The 19846-nt window shown below is 37.7% G+C and overlaps 2 protein-coding genes across 3 annotated transcripts; both read right to left on the reverse strand.

Moving 5' to 3' along the window:
- Window positions 1-115: 115 nt before the first annotated feature.
- Window positions 116-19008, reverse strand: c18h3orf33 (c18h3orf33 homolog (H. sapiens)). 2 transcript variants are annotated; one of them, XM_032545303.1, is made up of 6 exons: window positions 18798-19008; window positions 18423-18482; window positions 16876-17035; window positions 15877-16037; window positions 15415-15549; window positions 116-1019 (listed from the first exon to the last, which is right to left on the reverse strand). In XM_032545303.1, the coding sequence occupies exons 1-6, from the start codon at window positions 18933-18935 to the stop codon at window positions 996-998; spliced, it is 678 nt and encodes a 225-aa protein (XP_032401194.1). In that variant the 5' UTR covers window positions 18936-19008; the 3' UTR covers window positions 116-995. The 2 variants fall into 2 exon arrangements, with proteins under 2 accessions (XP_032401194.1, XP_032401193.1); XM_032545302.1 differs by lacking the exon at window positions 116-1019 and having other exon boundaries at window positions 14983-15546; window positions 18798-19002.
- LOC116707762 (uncharacterized) lies at window positions 3743-12717 on the reverse strand. Its single transcript, XM_032545304.1, is given in 25 exon segments — window positions 3743-4183; window positions 4262-4415; window positions 4503-4529; window positions 4737-4790; window positions 4985-5048; window positions 5127-5188; window positions 5260-5304; window positions 5377-5427; window positions 5610-5670; window positions 6004-6092; window positions 6209-6274; window positions 6356-6439; window positions 6645-6692; window positions 6777-6896; window positions 7220-7374; window positions 7466-7514; window positions 7516-8114; window positions 8344-8485; window positions 8591-8781; window positions 8891-8995; window positions 9113-9317; window positions 9461-9600; window positions 9736-11115; window positions 12102-12255; window positions 12502-12717. Coding segments are annotated over 25 exon segments (4266 nt in total). The 5' UTR covers window positions 12529-12717; the 3' UTR covers window positions 3743-3989.
- Window positions 19009-19846: the final 838 nt, after the last annotated feature.

The following is a 19846-nucleotide window of genomic DNA, read 5'->3' on the forward strand; positions in this document are numbered from 1 at the left end:
TTCACTTCAGACACTTTGTCCACCAAAATGCAAACAAAACATCTCAGTTGTTTCTGTTTGTTTTACTATATTTTTATATTTATGTATATACTTACTTCTTTTTTTACTGCCTTCTAGAGCTGCTATTTTTAAACTCTTATTGTGCTTTTTTCTGCAATGACAATAAAGGAATCCTAATTAACCTCTAACCTCTTGCTTACATCTGTGTATTAAAGTTAAATACAGCTTAATTCCAATGTCTAGCGCTTTTTTAATTTATTTACTTGTTTTTCTATTTATTTATTTATTAGCCTTGTTAAACTGGGACCTGAGTTCAAATTTCATACCATTAACATGTAAATGTGAGCTGGTCTTGAAATCTAATCAACAAAATGAAAATACTTTTATATAACTGCATTTAAAACGTACAGGTCAAATTTAAACATTTCAGAAGAATAACAAATAATTAGTTTTGGAGCAGAAATGTAATGTTAAATCAATTAAAAAACTGCTGACCAGACAGTTTCCCAGTAGACAGACAGCAGTTTTTTTAAGGAGGGTAAGTCACAAAATCTGACTGCTAATAAAAATGACAGGAGAAAGTGCACAAACAAAAGGGAAAAGCCAGAACATTTGAAGGAATGTAAAGTGAATCTCTTCCAAGAGTTTGGCTGAGATTCACAAAAACTACAGACGGACTCAAGCTGACTTGTCCAGGACAATGGGCTGCGACTGTTGCATTCCTTCTATTAAACCAATCTTGAATCCGAGACAAAAGACAGCACTGTTGTTCAATGGCCTAAAGTCCTCTTCGCAATTCAAGCCAATTTTGCATTTGATGTGGAAATGAGAGTCATTGAGTCTGGAGGAAGAGTGGAGAGGATCAGGATCCAAGAGGCACGAGGTCAAGTGTGACATTTTAGCATGCAGAGATGATCTGAGGAGCCATTTTATACAAGTACGGCAGTCTATTCACTTCAGGCCTCATGGTTGCAAACTTTGTAGAGATGCCGAATTCATTTCGCACCAGGACCTGAAATCTGACGACAAAATGCACCCTCACTTAAATGCAGTTTTTGTTTCGGTTGATAGGCTTGTACTGCACAGTCAAAAAGACAGAATTGGCCGATATTGAAGTCTAAATTTGTCCCGGAAGAGAAACACAGTCATCTATAAACTCTACAAACTATATATAATTCTGATCAAAAGATGATTAATGACAACTGTACCGCCATATTTGATTAGCACAAAAAGAGCAGCAAGGAGCTATTGTTAAGAAACGTCTTTTCAATTAGAAAGACATTTGGAAATGATAAAATCCTTCTTATTGGCCTTAATCATCTAAAGCCGTTAAGTTTGTAAGAAACGTAATTGTGGGTTTTCATTTGCTGTAATCCATAATCATCTAAATTATTGGACATAAATAAGTGAAATACATCATTCTGCATGAAATGAAACCCTAGTGCAGGAGTTCTCCTTTAGAATCGCGTTGCAGATACAAATTAACTTTTTTATGTCATTCTAAGTCGGCGAGATGAGCCGTAACACAAGTGAGCAGTCAGCTCAATGATTCCAACAATTGGTCTCCACAGACATTACCAGATTTAAAAAAAAAAGAAAAACACTATATATACACTACATCAACTAATCAGTTCAGTGAACGGCGTCTATAAACTCTGCCGTCAAAAGCTTTCCTCTTCCTTCTGCGTCTGAGCCGTGGTTTCCCTCCTGCTCCTCCTTCGCTGCAGTTCAAAGTCTACCATCCCGCATCAGCGCCCCGAAAGCACCTTACAATTTAAAACCTGCCCACCAATCACAGCGCTCTGTGGCAGCAACAGTCCCCGGTGACATTTGCACAACAAAAGAGACGACAAGCTGATTCATCGGCACCCAAGTACACTTCGCTGCAGCCTGCGGAAAGGGGCGGTGACGGACCACTGTCAGTCTCATACCTTATATGGAAATTGGACTATTACATTCCGGAAATGAAGGGGGCGCCAGTGACACCATTTCCTGTACCAGCCGTGTTTTAATAATTATAATAATAATAACGCATTTTATTTCACAACGCCTTTCAAAACACCCAAAAACACTTTTAACATTTAAAATTAATTACTAATTAGGAAATGACATACCACGTGTTACGTTATGTTAGTGACGTGGTATGTCAGTCACGTGGTATGTCCGCTTTTTTATCTTTATTAAATCTTTTTTTCGGATGTTAAAATTACATTAGTAACAAACAATCTACAATAAACAATAATAAGGAAATGAAGGGTGCGCCGTGTTTTCATAATTATAATAATAACGCATTTTATTTGACTACCCCTTTCAAAACTTACACTTTCAAAACTTTTCAAAACACCCAATAACACTTTTAACATTTAAAATTAATTACAAATTAAACGTTAAGGAAATGAGATACGTTATATATTACGTTTATTAAATCTTTCTTTTCGGATGTTAAAATTATATTAACAAACAATCTAAAAGAAGGAATCATGGAGATGTATTTATCTATCTTTACACCCTAACTATCCCAAACAAAAGTCATAAAACAAATTAAATTAATATTTTAGAGACAAATGTACATTACATTAAGAACACATCTATCCATTCCATTAATTATTATACACATATAGCGGGGTGGTGAGAGCTGCTGATGGACCCTGGACACATCGCCAGTCCATCCATAAACAAATACTTGCTGGTGTTGAAATTCAAATAATAGTTTTAGATGTTGTGAATGGTATTCTTAAAATAAATAAGTTAAAATCTAATATACAATGTCCTTTTCATTATTTCATAAGGACTAGATGGAAAAGAGGTTTGGTCAACAATTTTGGCCAACCTGGTCCGTTCATTCACAATTCTGTTTATTTGCCAAATATTTTTCTTATTATTCATATCTTGAATATAATTCACTAACAAATTAAATGACTTTTGAACTTCTAACAAGCTCAACTGTTATTGTTTACCATAATGTCTTAACCAGTAAACTGGTTGGTGTCCCACTATTCCATTTAGAAATTACAAATCTATTCTAATTGCAATCAATTTATAAACTGCGCTCCAAAGACCTTAAATATGCAATTGTTGCAGAACCCAGTGATTCATTTAAAACTTTAAATTCAGCTTCAACCTGGAAAGACTCACACAGAAAGTAGGTTTTAGAAATTTTATTTGATAAGAAATAATCTTCGGACCCGGCCGTAGACGCTGCGCTGGTCACCGCCAGAGAGAATGATCTGCTGTTCAGGAGTTATTTTTTTCTATATGAAAACCTTTTTTTAATAAATTCACTGGATACATAAATTAAACCTGTGTAAATTGTAACTATAACTGTCTTCATCTCACCTGATCACGGCGCCGGTCTTATCTCCTCCACCCTTCAGAAACTCCGGCTTGATGTGCAACTGCTCCTCACCTGAGCTTCCATCACTTCCACCTGATCTCTACTTTTGCTCAGCTTACCTTTAATCTTATGTTTGGATTATAACTTTGTAACTAAACAATGTTTCTGTATGTGCTTGCTTTATTATAAAACAGTTCATTCTGACTGTTAAAACAAGCAGAAACATTTGTGTTTCTGTTTGTGCCGTATGTCAGGTTTGTAAATGAAATTTGTATTGATTCCAGTCATTGTTGAAAAAGTATAGGAAACATTGTATTTACACATATAAAATATTGAAAATTATGAACTTAGCATGTATTTTAAATTGTTAAATCAAGGTTATCCAAATACTAAACAACACTGTTACAATATATTTACAACCATTTTATTGGCTCTACTCTACAACAAAATACAGCCACAATGTAACTGTGTGGAAATGACACCATTTCTATAAAAACTAAATAATTTCAATCAAATGAGTTACAACAAAAGTAACATTCAAAAATGTACATAATATTTTATTAACATATTTCAAAAACAAATGACTGAACAAGAAAAAAGGCAAATGTGCTTCATCATAAAAAAAAAAGAAAAAAAACTAATATCTTCCTTGCATTTAGTACTGGCATTCAGGGCAGTGTCCAGGTATGCCATCACAATAGTAACGAGGGAACTCTCCTCGTCTTCCATGCCCGGTGAAGCCCACAGAGTCTTTATACTGCCGGTTACAGGAAGAACATTGGATAACCGCAAAAGGAATCCTGTTTTCTGCCTTGAATGATTCAGAAAAATTTTCCCAGTTGATCTCACCTGTTAATGAAAAACTTATTTTATGTAGTGGAAATCTAATTTCACATGTTTTAGGTGAAAAAAGTGAAAGGTCCTTACCATCCAACCAAGCAAAGTGAGTCTTCTTCCTGAACACTGGGTCAGACACAATGGCTTCAAAGGACTTGCATGTCAATGCCAACGTGAGGTAAGCTGTGTCTCCCTGTGCCAGTATTACCTCCTGGAGAATAGCTTCCAGGACAATCAAAGGCATCTGAAAATAATGATAGTAAAAAAAACAGGTGCATTGCAAGACTTATCCTGGAAGAATGGCTATGACATGATTATGAATGAATCTTACCTGTAAGATTGGCGGTATACTTTGTACCTGAATGGTGACGAGCATGAAACAATAATTAAGACTTAGTATCTGTCAGTACCTTATCCTATCCATCTGTAATGGTATAAAAAACGCTGTCCAAATAATACATTTTACTTTTTTTTTTTTGCCTAAATCATTTAGAGTTGTAGTTTCATTTGCACATAAAGATACACAAATCAAAATTACTAGTTATGCATATTTTTAAAAACTAACCTCAATTTGTGCCTCGGTTGCTTTGGCATAGTTGTGGTCATCAGCAAACAGAGTCTGTAAAAATATAGATTTTTTTAAGTGGAAGATTAATGCAAGCCCAAATAACATAAAAAGTCATTCAACCCTTTTAATTGTTCTATCCTGATTTTATTTCAGACTTAAAAAAATAAGCATACACCAAAAGTGTACTGTGAATAGAAATTACATGATTTGAAAATACAAAGTCATGAATTTTAGCTACAACTCACCTCACATTTTTCCCTTTCCTCAACTTTTTTCCGCTTTCTCTCCTTTTGCAGTTCTTCTCTGGACCTTTAAAAAGGACAAAGGGATGTTTTCTTAAAAAAACTGTCATATTTGTAACATGATGTGGTACATTATTGTTCTTACTTCACAGGGAAGTTTGTCAAGAGAGTGAGAGACCACCATCTTCGTATTGTCATCATATCATTCTGTGTACATCACAGGTTGAAATTTAATGAAATATCAAACAGAAATAATAGACTCTCATCTTTTTCTTTACCTCGCTGAAATCAAATGATGCTCCCATCACAAAGTACAGTGCATACTGTTGAGAAAATTTTGATTATTACATCTACACAAACCATACAACAATATGGTGGGTGAAAGCGGATGTTACCATCACTACAAACATTCCACAGTTGTTGGACAGTCCTTGTTTCGGCAATCCCTGTGGTGTTTAAGAGAAAATTCAAACAGGGTAGAGAAAAGTAATGCGTCATTACTTTAACTATAAAATTGAGGTAAAGGACAACAGCCTTACCCACAGTATTGCTTATAAACATTTAAAGCAGGAACGGTTTGAAATAAGCAGCTCTTAAGAACCACAAGTGTCCCATCATAACATCTCACCTCAACATCGTTGCCAACAAATTCTGTCCATGGACCAGATGACATCTGAAGACAGACTTCTCTGATGATGCAAATCATAAGAGAAGTTAAAAATTAGCAAGGGTATATTTCACAACATAAAAATTATAAAGATGTATGAAAATGCAAGACAGATGTGAGACAGAACGGTCTCTTGATGGTCCAGCTTTAACCCATGTCTTTGTTAAAAAGAAACAAGAAACTGCTTACAAAATGTGTGTCTTATCAAATTTCAGACATTAAAATGTTATTCACAAATTCAATTTGTATATTTACTGTTACATAAAAATGAAGATTAATGCTGAACCTTTGCCTCCGTGGAACAACGGAACAACATATTGAACACATGCCACACTCAAACTTATTCCTATAAAACCTTAATGTTCTGATGCGGTTTTCATCAGTGAAGCCAGTGCCATTGATAGAATCAAGGAAGAAAATCTCCCTATGTTTAGGCTTCAGAATCTGAAATAATATGTCGCACTGATGGTGAACACTACTGCACATTAATGAATGAATTTGACTACTTTCAAGAAAGGCAGTAAATATGAAGGTGAATATCAAATAAGTATTGTACTAACGCATAGTGTCCAATGTCCAGGATGCCACACAGGAATCAGAACCCAGTCCAGATCTTGTGCCTGCGGCTTCCAATTAAATCAAATAATTAATATATTGTGGTGAATCTGACCTCCAAAGGTGAACATAAATTTATCAACAGGATGTACTGGTAGGTGTTGTGCTGGGTCAAGGGAAAGAGGTGGAAACCAGGTGTGGACTACATGACTGTTTCCTGCAAAAACTTTGATGCCCTAGAGAAATAATAATAAAAAAGGGACAATCAAGAAGTTCAAAGTAAAGAGACACTTTTTTGTCATCTATGTTAAATTCACATCCGAAACCATGCCTGACATTGTTTTTCATTTCCACGTTTATGAGATTTACTCTTTTAGTTTTTATACGATTCCAACCTCTCAAATATCATGAAACAAATGTAGGTTACATAAATTGACATACCTTGTTGATGCACATTCTTTCAACAACTTTCAGACAGGAGTTCAGAATCTTTGAAGAATTGTAGCAGTCATATTTTAACAACATAAAAAACAACTTTAACACTGATATGGCTTGAAAAATATTTAAACTCACCTGCCCATTCATGTCTTGCGATAAACCAAGAGTGAACATGTCTCCTCTGGTGAGGACCTGCCCATCAACACAAGCAACATATTCAGCTGGATCTCTGGTTTGGTCCAATACTTGAGCAAGCTTAGGAAAGAAAAATGGAAGACAAATACATTTTATTAACTTAATTTTGCACAATATCATGCATTCCTCAAGTATGTTTACTGATATCCACAACTTACAATGTGCTTATACTGCTTGTTTGTTAGAAATTTCACATCATAACAGATGTCTCTAACAGAAAAATATTGGGAACACTGTTGTGCAGTGTCTTTTGTTTTAAACTAAAATTCAAACACCTGATCATGTCACAACTATAAGTACTAAAAATTATTTGAAAAAAAAAAAAAACACAGAAAGAAATATTAAAAAAACAAACACCAAGCAAAATTGATATAAATATTTACCAAAGTAATTTCTGTGTTATTAGGCTTTTGAGTCCAGGTGAATTTATTTGCTCCAGTTGTTTGTAAGCTTGTCAAAGAGTCATCAAGAGAACATTGGTGAGTTTGAATAACGCTGGCTTCCAAACTGCAAGCATGTTGCTGGTTTTTCTCACAGCCTTTATCAACAGAAACAGTCCTACATTAATATATGTGTTGTGCTTTAATTTCAGAGACTACCACAACGATAACACAAAAGTTGAGCATTACCCATTATGATGCATCCATTTTTGTCTAGGACCAAATTTGCATGCGGCCCCCGCAACTTTTAGAATGTTTTGTTTGGTTTTTGTGTTCTTCCTAAGATTGAAATGGTGGAGGATGTTTCTTTGCAGAAAGATGTGCGTGGATGGGTTGAGCATATTCAGGAAGTAGTTATTTTTCCTCATGCCTGCAAATAGTTGCTCTGCACACTGGCTGTTTAATCTTCCTGCCAGTTCCGGAACCATCTCAATCTTCCGCAAGACATCCTTCTCATCCTTACTATTGCCTTGGTGGAAAACGTCACTCAGACAATAATGCTCTAATGAGCCAGTGACAGGATGCCCTCCCTTGTCTTCTGGTTCTTTCCTGTGCTTCAACCAGGGTAAGTTTACAGCAAGTTTTTTTTCAGTAGCTTGTCTTATGTTTTCAGGGGTGGCCTCAACCAATCTACCATCGTGGATGGTAAATGGGGTATCCTTAGCACACCTCTTCTTTAGATGACTTACCAATCCCCTGGGGTAGTCATACACTGTAATATTGGGAAAAAACTTCCAGGATAAAAGAAGGTCTGCAAAGTCTCTAGGGCTCTCCGCTCTCAGGTTAAACTTTACAGAATAAATAATGCCACAGGGACAAGTGATTACAGCCCATCCACCTGAAACAACAAATCATATTCTTATTAGTACAGCATACAACTTATCTAGGTCCTTGTTGTTGTGTACTAAATTAAGCTTAACAATAGCATTGACATTACTATGACAACGTGTTATATGTTCAAAATAGCAGATACACAAGGCATGTTTTTTTGGTAATTTCTATTTTTCTCAAGGTCATACTTTCTTATGGGTTAACACATTTTCTGTTAGGAGTTGTCACACACTTACCAGAGGCACCCCACACTTTCTCAAAAACCTTGTTATATGTGGCTCTAGAAGCCATTTTGTCCCGCAGACGGAGCACAAGATCCATCTTAGAACCTCTGCTGTCAATTCCACATTGACTGCAGAGTCTCCTGATCTCAGGTAGCTTTAAAATAAAACCAAAAGTTAGTTATTTTTAATATTATTTAACTGTCCTGAAAGACAAACACAATCGGAAAATTCTGAAAATAAATAAAAAAAAAGAGACTACCTTGAGATTGAGAACCTCATCTGCAAGCCGCTCTTCTGTGAGAAACTGGTCTACATCACTGTCGGAATCAGGCAAGTGGACTTTTTCACTCTCTGTGTTGATCAAAATGTCAGATCGTCTTGTCTGTGGTCCAATCCAGGGGGACCAGTTGTGATAAGTAGGCTTTACAACAAAAGGATTCTTGCAGCCAGCTGAGAAATACAATGGAGACAAGGAAAAACATTTGAGTCACATTAATACATGAATTACTTGGTACACAAAATGTTTCCCATTTATCTGTTGAGTAGACACCAGACTTACGTGGATAAAGTCCACGGCTAATCACTTCCATAGTAACCGCTTCCCAAAATGAGCGCGCATTAACTTCGCCATTATATTGCTGAGGTGGGTTTGGTATTTCACTAACTATTAAAATAAAACAAAAAACACAGGATTTTATTTTTTTAATGTTAATTTCAGATGAGTCAAAAATTTCAAATAACAGTATTTTGATCCATGCAGGTTTCAAACATAAAGACCTACCTGGCATGCTGAAAACACCTTTCTTATGTAGATCCATGACAACAATTGCAGGATGATACCCACATGAATCACATGAGTATTGGTAATCATGGTCACTTAGACCTTCAAACGACAGATATGCCTGCAGGATTCGATCCTTGAAAGGAAAGTTCTCTCCTTCTGTGTATTCGATAGTTTCGATTATGCGACTTACAGCAGTGTGAGTCTACAGAAATAAGTAAGGCACATTTACAAAGTCACAGTGATGCCTTTAGATGAAAAGCTCATTAATGCATGTTTAACCATTTATTGTATTGTGTTAAAAATAATATCCACATTCTACACAAATAATTAAAAAATGCAACTAACCTGCAATGCATTCCTCAGTACCAGACAAAAATGTATGGACAGCAGCAAGTGATCGTTGAAGTTGTGAATACCATCTTCCCAGTCTTGATATCGGTAAACCATCGAACAGTTGGGGCAAGTCTTCCTGTATGTTGATATACCTACGAGAATATTAAAAAGGTTACTATTAAGATCTTATGCTGACATGATAGAATTAAAATATTAATATTATTCTTATGGAAATAAAAATAAATCTGTGCACTTGTACTTACAGCGGAGTACATTAAATTACTAACCTTTAACTACTCCTGTCAGAGTCACTATTTTAGCAGTGGAAGACAACAACTGAGGGTCACCAAGACTGGCGTGCTGTCCACATTCTGTGCATTCAGTCTCTGATGGGATCAGATGTTTGGGGAACCCATTGAGAGACTTGGCGTCTCTACTTCTGGTGATAAGACTGTCAGGAAGATCAGCAGGTATTTTCTTGTGGTAAATCAAATACTTGATTATCCTCTCTGCTGCATCATCAGTAATGGAACCACTTTCCTCCTGACATTCTGATACTGTTGTCCCACACATAACATCCTCCTCTGAATGTACTGCTGCTTTGAACATGTCTGGCATTTTTTCAAAAAGATGCCACTTTGCCGTAGCCTTGTGCGTACAGGACCTTTTGCCCTCTGTACATGCACAATGCCAGGTATTTTTTCCTTTGTCGTAAGTGACAATCACCCTTCCAAGTCTGCTGAAAAATGCCATTTTTGGTTCAAAGATAGACACGTGAAAAGTTGTGTCTGTCCCACTGCCAAAAAGAAGAACTGAAAACGGCGTATTACTTGATAGCGCCTCTTGCTGATTTTTTAAAAGTTCTTCTTTTCTTTTAACACTGAACCATAAGTTGTCAACCAGGATGTTGAGGGTAGTTTCAGACAGAGGTCCTTCTGAGTCTGTGGCGCGTGGACAAAAGCGTAATGATTGAATGTGTTCACACTCAAAAGGCAAAATCCCACTTCGCTTGGCAAATTGTGCATTCACATTACACCTGTCAAGCTCACACTCTGATCTGTGAAATTGTGACCAGGTGTTTTTGATTACATGTATAGGTTTTGATGGACCACAAAAGGATTTCTGAACAGCAAAAACACCTTTTTTTGCATCCACACACTGACTCCTTAAATGATGATTTTGTGAAATCAGCTCCACTTTTTCATGGTGTTTTCTTTTCAAATGAATACGAAGATTCTTTTTTCTCAGGCGCAGATTGCACATTTCACATGTAATCATATCTTCTGAGCGGACAGGCGCCTGTGTAGCCTGGATGTCTGTAGCTGCTGGACGGACAGGCGCCTGTGTAGCCTGGATGTCTGTAGCTGCTGGACGGACAGGCGCCTGTGTAGCCTGGATGTCTGTAGCTGCTGGACGGACAGGCGCCTGTGTAGCCTGGATGTCTGTAGCTGCTGGACGGACAGGCGCCTGTGTAGCCTGGATGTCTGTAGCTGGTAGGTGGACAGGTGGCTGGGCTGCTGCACAGCTGGACACCATGTGAAAAGTCATTCTGTGATTAACCAAATGATTAACAAACCTGTCCCTTCTGTCAATGGTGGAAAAACAGTAAGGACAATGGAAGTGAGTGGTGTCTCTACATGGTAGGCCACATCTGAAGATATGGAATTCTGCAGTAACAAAAAGAAATGAGTAAAATTTTAAAAAAGCATTTATATACATTGCAGATATGTTTAAACAAGATGTGATTCATTATCCCTCAGAACAGGGAGAATGAATCCCTGTTTTTCTTAGTAGCCTCATAGCTACTACAATAAAAGTAGTAGCTATTAAATACACAATTGATTGGTAGAAAAAAAGCCATGTTTGAATTAATCACTGTACATTCCTTAACATTGTTACTGTTTTGTAGGATTTAACAATTAATGGCTTCCAGATAACAAATATATATTCTGCAAAAAATGAATTTAAATTTTAGAAGTGATATTGCTCAAACAGCCATGGGCAGAGATTAACTAATCAGATTAACTCAATTACTCTGTAATTTTGACAAAAAAATAAATAATTAGGACCATTTTTCAAAATGTTATACTCTTACATGCAACATAATGTGAGTAACTTCACTGAATGAAGAACACATTTTAATACACAAAAAATTTAAACACGATACACAGATAAAAGTTGTTTATGTTAGGTTTCCTCTAACCTTAATTTGTTGTCTTGTATTAAAATGTTTCCTTTTTGGTTTTAAAATACCTAACAGTGCACATAACTTCATTTTCATTAATGTCTGCTTAAATAAATGGGTAATATTACATTGCACGTTATAATCAGTAAAACAGTACTTAATAATAGCCATTTCACAAAATACTTTGTTACTTTTAAATGTGTAGTTTGCTGCACAGTTACTAAAAATACATTGAAATACATTGAAAATACCCAGAGATGTACTCATCTCTGGGTACTATGATGGCAGCTGATAGCTTATAAAGAAAGCTGTTAGTTTATAAAAAATATTAGACTTTCCAGAAATTGAACATTGGTGTACAAAAACATATTTTAAAAAATATTAACCTTAAAAAATAAAATAAAATAAAAACACGAGAGAACTGATAAGTGTGTAAAAAAAAACATTCATTAGTGTATTTTTCCATACCGTTATGTTGAACCACAGCAGTTCTTGCAATGTGGTTCTTAACCTTGTAAGACTCATCCGCACTGTATGAGCAAAGGGGACAGTAGTACTTGTTGTTCATGCAGTACGGAACAATTTTAGCTCCGATCCCAGTGTTACAAATTGATACGTGCATCTGTGAAATTTAAATAAAAAAACAAATTTTGAGCATAAAATACATTTTTCAATTATACATTTTCTACTTTTAGATTTTTATCTAACGGTGGCCTGCACGAAATAATTAGCTATGCTACATGCTAAAATTAGCCTTCCCGAACTACGAATTTCACTCGTTTACAGCTGTCAATTATATTTTCTAACTAATCTAGAAAAGCGTATTGATTTACTCTGTAAAAAAAGGATTTAATACGGTAGAAAGTACCTTTTGCTGACTTCCTGGTTTTTGCATTGTGGATCGCGTGGCAAATGTCAGTGGTGAAACCTCTCAAACTTCTTACCCCGCTTCTTTAAGGTATTTATACTAGTGACTGTGAAAATAGCGCCCCCTTCATTTCCGGAATGTAATAGTCCAATTTCCATATAAGGTATGAGACTGACAGTGGTCCGTCACCGCCCCTTTCCGCAGGCTGCAGCGAAGACCCTCTCTCGGCACCCCTCCCTCTCTTTCTCTCCTCACTCCCCCACTCTACTTGGTCCCCCTTCCCCTGTGACTCCTCCTCTCCTGCTTTTGTGTCAGGATCCAAAATCCCCTTCCGCGGCTCTGACCCTCCTCCCGTCTCCGCTAATCTCCTCGTGTCCCTCTGGACGGAGCGCGTACGGCGCCAACTCTCACTGCACCAAGACCCCCGCACCCAACGGCGTACGCTGCGATGTGGCCTCATTCACAGACCCTCCCTCCTTTGCTGAGAAATAAATTGGAGTATGACTCCGGCAGAAAGCTTGTATGTCAAAACTGCAACATGAGCCAGCGCAATCACAACTGCGAACAGATGGCATACGTGCAAGTCAGAGCGCAGGTGCCTTATTGGAATAAAAGAAGTAGCAAAAACTGCAGTTTATTACCCTATGGGACTTTTGCATTCATTTCCAATTATAGAATATAGATTTATAATTGGAAAGGGAGGTTATAGCCCATTTATTTCTACGTTCAAGCTTAAACATCGCAAAAGACATGGTAAAAAAGGAAGGACTTTTTAAGTACTCCTTACATCACATGTGTCAAACTCAAGGCCCGCGGGCCACATGTGGCCCGCTACGTCATTTTATGTGGCCCTCTCCCCCCTACCACCGTTTTACAGCCCCATTGATTGACTTAAAATAGGTTTTGAGCACGAATTGACTACAAACTACATATCCCATAATGCCTTCCGATTCTTACCAACCAACATTACGGCTTCTCGCCACTAGAGTGCAGCAGAGTCACCTCAAGCTGATTATTAATTTTCCCAGCGAATAAAACTGAAACATCGACAAGCTAACAAGCTAAAGAGCGAAGTTCCGTGATGTTTCAATCGAGGACTTTTACCGTCTACTGCCCCCTGATTTGATGCCACAGCTTCGACTCCATGCAGCTCGTGTTTTGTCCACGTTTGGAAGCACCTATCTGTGCGAACAGATGTTTTCAATAATGAATTTAAACAAGACCAAGCACAGATCGCGCATTACTGACGAAAACCTACACGCCGTTTTGCGGATTGCCACAGAATAGAACTAAAACCAGACATGGACGAACTGACCAGGGGAAAACGGTGCCTGACATCCGGCCAGAAAACATTGGTAAGCACAAACAAACTACATTTAAATAGAATGAATGTAAAACCAAAACTCAGTATACTGGAATATGCATATAGTTTATTGATTTTGCTTGTGTTTTGTTTATTTACAGAACACAACACAATGAGGATGTGTGTGAGTTGGTGACAGGGTGAAGAGGGATCAGCTTTGTGTTCAATTACAGGCAACATCACCTCATTGTTTTGTTCTTATGTGAAATGCATGTTCGTTGTGTAATAAATAACGAAAAAGTTTTGTGAATGAAGTTGAGAGTTAATATCAAAACTTGTTTTTTTATTATTTGTCTGCTTATCTTCAAAGCAGACAAAGATTAATTTTCCCAGCGAATAAAACTGAAACATCGACAAGCTAACGAGCTAAACAGCAAAGTTTAGCTGAGCAGTTTAAAAATACTGAGCATATTTTTAAACTGCTCAGTTTAAAAATACTGTAATTTTTAAACTGAGCAGTAATTTTACATCCATGCAAACTCAAATGTAATATTTAAAACTCGAATACATAAAATCAGTTATTTAACAATATGAGGTGTTGTTTAATTTATTTTTAACATTGTATTTTCATATATTTATGCTAGGGTTGCCCAAGTCTAGTTTTCCAGACCTATCACTCTGCAACTTTAGATGCGTTCTTTCTCTAACACACCTGGATCATTGACTCATTCATAGCCCTCTACAGAACTGAGTTGCTGCTAATGAGGGAAGTCAACTTTTTGTCTGGGGTATGTTTTAGCAGGGACGCATCTAAAAGTTGCCGTCTGGAGGGCTGCACTTGGGCATTCCTGATTTATACCGTCAATGTGGCCCATTGAGGGTGGCCAATATGCTGAAGTGGCCCTTGGTGAAATTGAGTTTGACACCCCTGCCTTACATGGTGCATATAGGGATCTGAGAGGAACCAATATGGAGTTTAGCCTTTAGGGCGCTTTGTGTTTCACGTTTAGTGCTTCCATAGCAACAGTGGACAAGTGGACCCCCGCCATCCCTCTCTATTTTGAACACCATTAACTGATCCCACCCCAAGTGGGAAGTCCCAGTCAAACACACACACACTCACGCACACACACATTAACCAGTAACACATAGGCTTTGAAATCTTACAGATTAGAATGTTGATTTTAACGGTATGTTTAATTTATATTTCAAACACTGTTCAACTGATTAAATGACACCAACGTCTTAAACATGTGCAAGAGGAATGCAGTGTACTGACTTCTTGCCGTACAAAGGAGAAAGGAAGAAAGTTTGACCCACTGTTTTCAGGTTTATCTTCATGTTTTTCGGGCTTTTGCGACGTCTCTAAGCTTACTTAAGCTGTGGAAAATCTCTTATTAATAATATTAATTTGCGTCCTTGAGCAGCGGTGGCTTTCGAAACTCCCGACAACGAAGTGTTTCACTTGGATTAACGAGTCACTCAGCACGAGTCCTTCTAAAGATCCTCCCCATCAGTCTGAGCAACGGATTGTCTTTGAGGGCTTCGGACGCCCTCTCCCACAAGCCCTCCTTCTTCCACAGACCCTGACCCTTCTTCTCCGCTTTCACCTCTGCCCTGTGCAGCCGTTTGTGCAGGCGCCAGTAGAGGGGAGAGCCCGGCGGGAGCCCCGCGACGGGAGCGCTGCGGGCCAGGCCGAGCCTGAGGAGCTCCTCGTTCATGCAGTAGCTCCACATCAACCCCTGCTGGACAGACAGAAGGAGGTTAGAAAATTACACCAACAAAAAAAAAAAAAAGCCCATGGAAGAAGAAAAGCTACCTCAGTTCATGTAAGTTTTAATGAGAACGTACAATAAGCTTAAAATGAAAAAAAACAAAAAAAAAATGGCTTCTCTCCCAGTTTTGTCAGACACACATCCGTTTGTTTTAACCTTTTATACTGCCACTCCGATTGTAGATTTTTTTATTTTTTTTTTAGCAGTGGGGTTATGCTACTTCAATTGAAGATTTGTTTCATTTAAAGGTTTACATACACCTTCTGTGACATGTATGAGGATGAGTCGACGCCTCACCCGGCTCTGGGACACCAGGCAGTGCAGCATGTTGTCCTCTCGGCTGATGAGTTTCAGCCAAACTGTTTGAGGAGGAACCAGGTTCTTCTGCAGCCATGTCTTTCCCTCCGGCGTCAGCTCCACTCCAGCCAGACACACCAGCAGTGGAGACGTCGACGCGTCTGAAGAGAGGAGAGAAACAGCACTTATGATCCGTGTTACAGTAAATCACTGGTTATCCGTGAGCTGTTTGTTGTCCTTTATCCTCAATTGCACGGCCTGAAATGTTTATGTACACTTTAGTTTTACATTGAAAATAAGAGTCTAGGCTGTGTGCTCTCAGCATTTAGGGTTTAGGAGCGTAATACAATGATAATGCAAGCAAAAATGGACAAAGTTTTCATGCAAATGCGTTGGCATTGAAGAATGTTTTATGAAAGCAGATAAAACACTGTGGTTTTCTTCCTGTTGTTCTGTAAGGATACAATTCCAGCTTAATAAAAACGTCTTAACTTTGTGCAAAAGCCATTTTGTTAGTGATCTAGCACATAAAAGATTCAAACAAACAACCATGATTTAAGTTTTTATTGAATTTCTGACTTTGTAATGTCGGAATATGCCAGTTTTATATTGTGAATTTAAGCCTTCAGTCGTGGAAAACTTACAATTTTTTTCTTCCAAATTTATGTTTTTTTTCAACATCAGAGAATATCTCTCTTTTTTTTGGAAATATGTGAAATCAATCTAAAACTTTCTGCGTTTTGTGTTCTGTATTATTGTTTTCTTTTATCTACAGTGGCCTTACCACGCCGTCACATCACTGTGTTCGCATTTGCTTATTTTTATCTATCATTTTATTAGCTTTTAATAAATTGCTTTTACTGATGTCTTTATCAATTTTAGAAAATGTTTCTTCCGCAGTCATCCTGCTTGTGCCTCTATTGTCATCAACAAACTCGAAGGCCTATCAGTGCATATACTCGAGCAAATATAAATCCAGTGTAAAACAGTGGACGTTACCCCGGTGCTTTGACAGTAACGGAGAGATGATTGGCAGATAAATTGGGACGTGCTCCACTTCTATTCCTCTCTCTGTGATGGAACGAACTTTTCCTCGAAGGCTGACGTTCCCCTCAATGAAACGGACTGGGATCTCAGAAGCGGCTTGAAATTTCGTGATCTGGAGAGATGAAATAAGATGGAGTGACAAGGGATCCCCGGAATACACCCCGCAGCGTGTTGCAAAAGCGTTCAGACCTCATTACCTGCTTCGCGTTTTATCAAGACACAACTCTTGCTGCAGATTGTCACTGTGGTTCAAATCTGAACTTTGACTGGGCCATTCTAATGCACAGGTTTTATTTGATCTGAGCAAGTGGTGCTCAAACGTTTTGGCACGAGTGCCAAAAACGCCAAGTTGAAAGTACAACAGGTGCAACAACATTTTTAGTATTTTTCTTCTTAATTATAATTGCAAAGCTTTTTGTAGTTTTTGATTTTCACCTGCTAAAGAAACAATAAACTAGACACATGAATGAAATACGCAAAGCAGTCAGATTTCTATAGACGACGGTTGCAAAAAAAAAACAGTCTTGAAGGTTTTCCAGATAAAAAAAACCCAGCAAACTTTGTCCTAAACTTTTCATCATTTTTTAAAAATTATTTATTTGCAACTTTTTTCACAACAATAACAGGATGTAGCTCACTCTTGTTTTATTCGGCTAAGTGCAGTTTTGCTATCCTCTCTCTATTGTCAGATGATGGATTTAAACAGAGATCTGAGAAATGTTGTTTTATAACCTGACCCTAATTTGATCTTTTCTCTGACCTGTCTTCATAGCGCTGAAGAGACAGCTAACAAACCTGGGGGTCTGTTCGTTTGAGATTAACTAATGAGGTAAACTTTGAAAGCAATTGGTTGTACCGTACTTTAATTAGGGGTACCAGAGTAACGAAGTTGGATGCTAAAGCATGATACACTTTTAGAATTTTCATTAGTAAACCAAATTTTGAAACCATATAGACCAGGAGAGTAAAACTCATTTTGATTTCGGCCCACATACAGATCATTAATGTACGCACAATGCCAGTTGTGGCAAAATTTGATTAAAAAAAACAAAAAACTTCCCATTCGATTGTTGCAATTTGTCTTTCTTAGAGTTACATAGCATTGAACTTTCTTTTTTTTTACAATAATGTAATTTGGCAGAATACATATAAAAACTGCTTTGAGTTGATGGATAAAATAATATTTGGGCACACAATTATTATCTTGAAGGCTCTATTCAAGTTTCTCTCAAGAGTCTCAAGTGTCTTGAGTAAATCATTTCTTCAGCTGCTTTTTTCCCCCCTCAATCAATAGAGATTCGGATAAAAACACATGCAAGTTTGTGGCTGTTATGCGGCAACCTGTGAAATTGTTCAGTGGTTATGAATGCTTTTGCCAGTCACTGTGATCTGCATATCCGTTTCATGCAATTTTTTCCCCACACTTAAAAATGATCCTTTGGTACCCAAATTGAGTCTTAACTGGTAATAGAGGACATTACATTTGGCCTAGAACTTACCACTCTGATGCTCCTTGCGATTACAATCACACCGGCAACAGCCAGACCAGTGCTAATGTTCTGTGTGAGACAGGAGAGAGCTGTGAGGGGTGTGTGGAGGTGACAAGAGGGGGGAAATCTTACATGTTGTTTGGCAATGACAGCGTAAGTGCTGCTGCTGATGATGATGATGGTGGTGGTGGTGGGGCACGAGCACAAGCTGAATCATTTGACACTATGTTCAAGAGAGGAAGTGCTTAGAGGTATTTGTAAGCGCTTTTTATTCACAGAAAGCCACGAATTTCTTCCCCTTTCAAAGAAACATGTTTCATAACGGCGCTACTTCCACTTCTCCACCCCGCTGCCTCCAAACAAACCGAAAGCAAGGCGTCCTACCCGCACAAGAGTCAAATTGTCGTCCGCTAACTGAGATATCACTGACACTGCGTTGCGAGATGTCCGGTGTTCTTGGTCTCTTTGTTGTCTGTCCCTCCCTCTCTCCACGGTTTCTGTTTCTCTGGAAGTCTCCGGCATGTTGTTGACATTTTCTCGACGCGTCTGACGTGCCCGCCTTTTATGGGAGGGTCGTTCAAAAGGAGGGCTGGGTTTGAGTCTCCGCCTTGTGGTGTAATGCGGTAATGACAGGCAGGCATCCTGAACGCATCAAGTAAAACAAAATAATGAAAACATTTTAGCTTTGATGCAAGGCCAAGAAAACCCCCACTCAGAGGGGTTATTTTCAATCAAAGTGTTTCCAAAAAATCTTTAGAGATTAAAACATTTTTTTCAAACATTTTTTAACATTCCTCACAGCTTTCGATATGTGCAACACATTGGTCAATAAGTGGCTCTCAGACGTGTGCACACCTGATTAAAATACCAGGTTGCCATAAAGTGAAAGATAAATAAATCCTTTAAAACCATTGTTTGCATATAATTTGATGCATACTGTACAATTTAAGTTAAAAAATTGGAGAAATGTTAAAAATATTTTTTTTTATAAATGTACAAAATTAAAAATTATTTGTTTATTATATTTAATTGAACCAAGAAATGTGTTCCTGGTTTGAGAGGCGTCTCTCAAAAGTTAAAGGTTTTATAATAACATTTTATTTTAAAATGACATATCAAACAACTTTTATACCTGGAAAAATCTCTAGAGGGATTGTGGAAGTCAAAGTCTTTTTCAAATTGCCGACCAGATTTATGCATTTTTCAACGACTCTTTTGATGATTTCGTGAACACAAACTCCAAGTCTACGAGGTGGTAAGGGCTCTTCGGTATAACCCAGAAGTTTAGCTCCCTCCACAAATTCTGTCAGATTCAGTTCAGTTTAATATTACTTCTAATCAGCAGAAACATTTTGGTAAAATTACAAGTCACTAGACCATAATCAGTTGCAGACTCTTTCCAGCTTAAAATCAGTACCTCATTCAATATCTTC

The sequence above is a fragment of the Xiphophorus hellerii genome, chromosome 18 (assembly GCF_003331165.1).
Source record: "Xiphophorus hellerii strain 12219 chromosome 18, Xiphophorus_hellerii-4.1, whole genome shotgun sequence".
NCBI lineage: Eukaryota > Metazoa > Chordata > Actinopteri > Cyprinodontiformes > Poeciliidae > Xiphophorus > Xiphophorus hellerii.

What these genes read in the sequence shown, in the direction of transcription:
- c18h3orf33 (XM_032545302.1), bottom strand. Translation starts at nt 18,935, where the DNA reads ATGCCGGAGACTTCCAGAGAAACAGAAACCGTGGAGAGAGGGAGGGAC. An exon ending in TCGCAAGGAGCATCAGAGTG is followed by an intron (nt 17,036 to 18,422) that starts GTAAGTTCTAGG and finishes TCATCTCTCCAG; the next exon opens with ATCACGAAATTTCAAGCCGC. An exon ending in GTTACTGTCAAAGCACCGGG is followed by an intron (nt 16,038 to 16,875) that starts GTAACGTCCACT and finishes TCCTCTCTTCAG; the next exon opens with ACGCGTCGACGTCTCCACTG.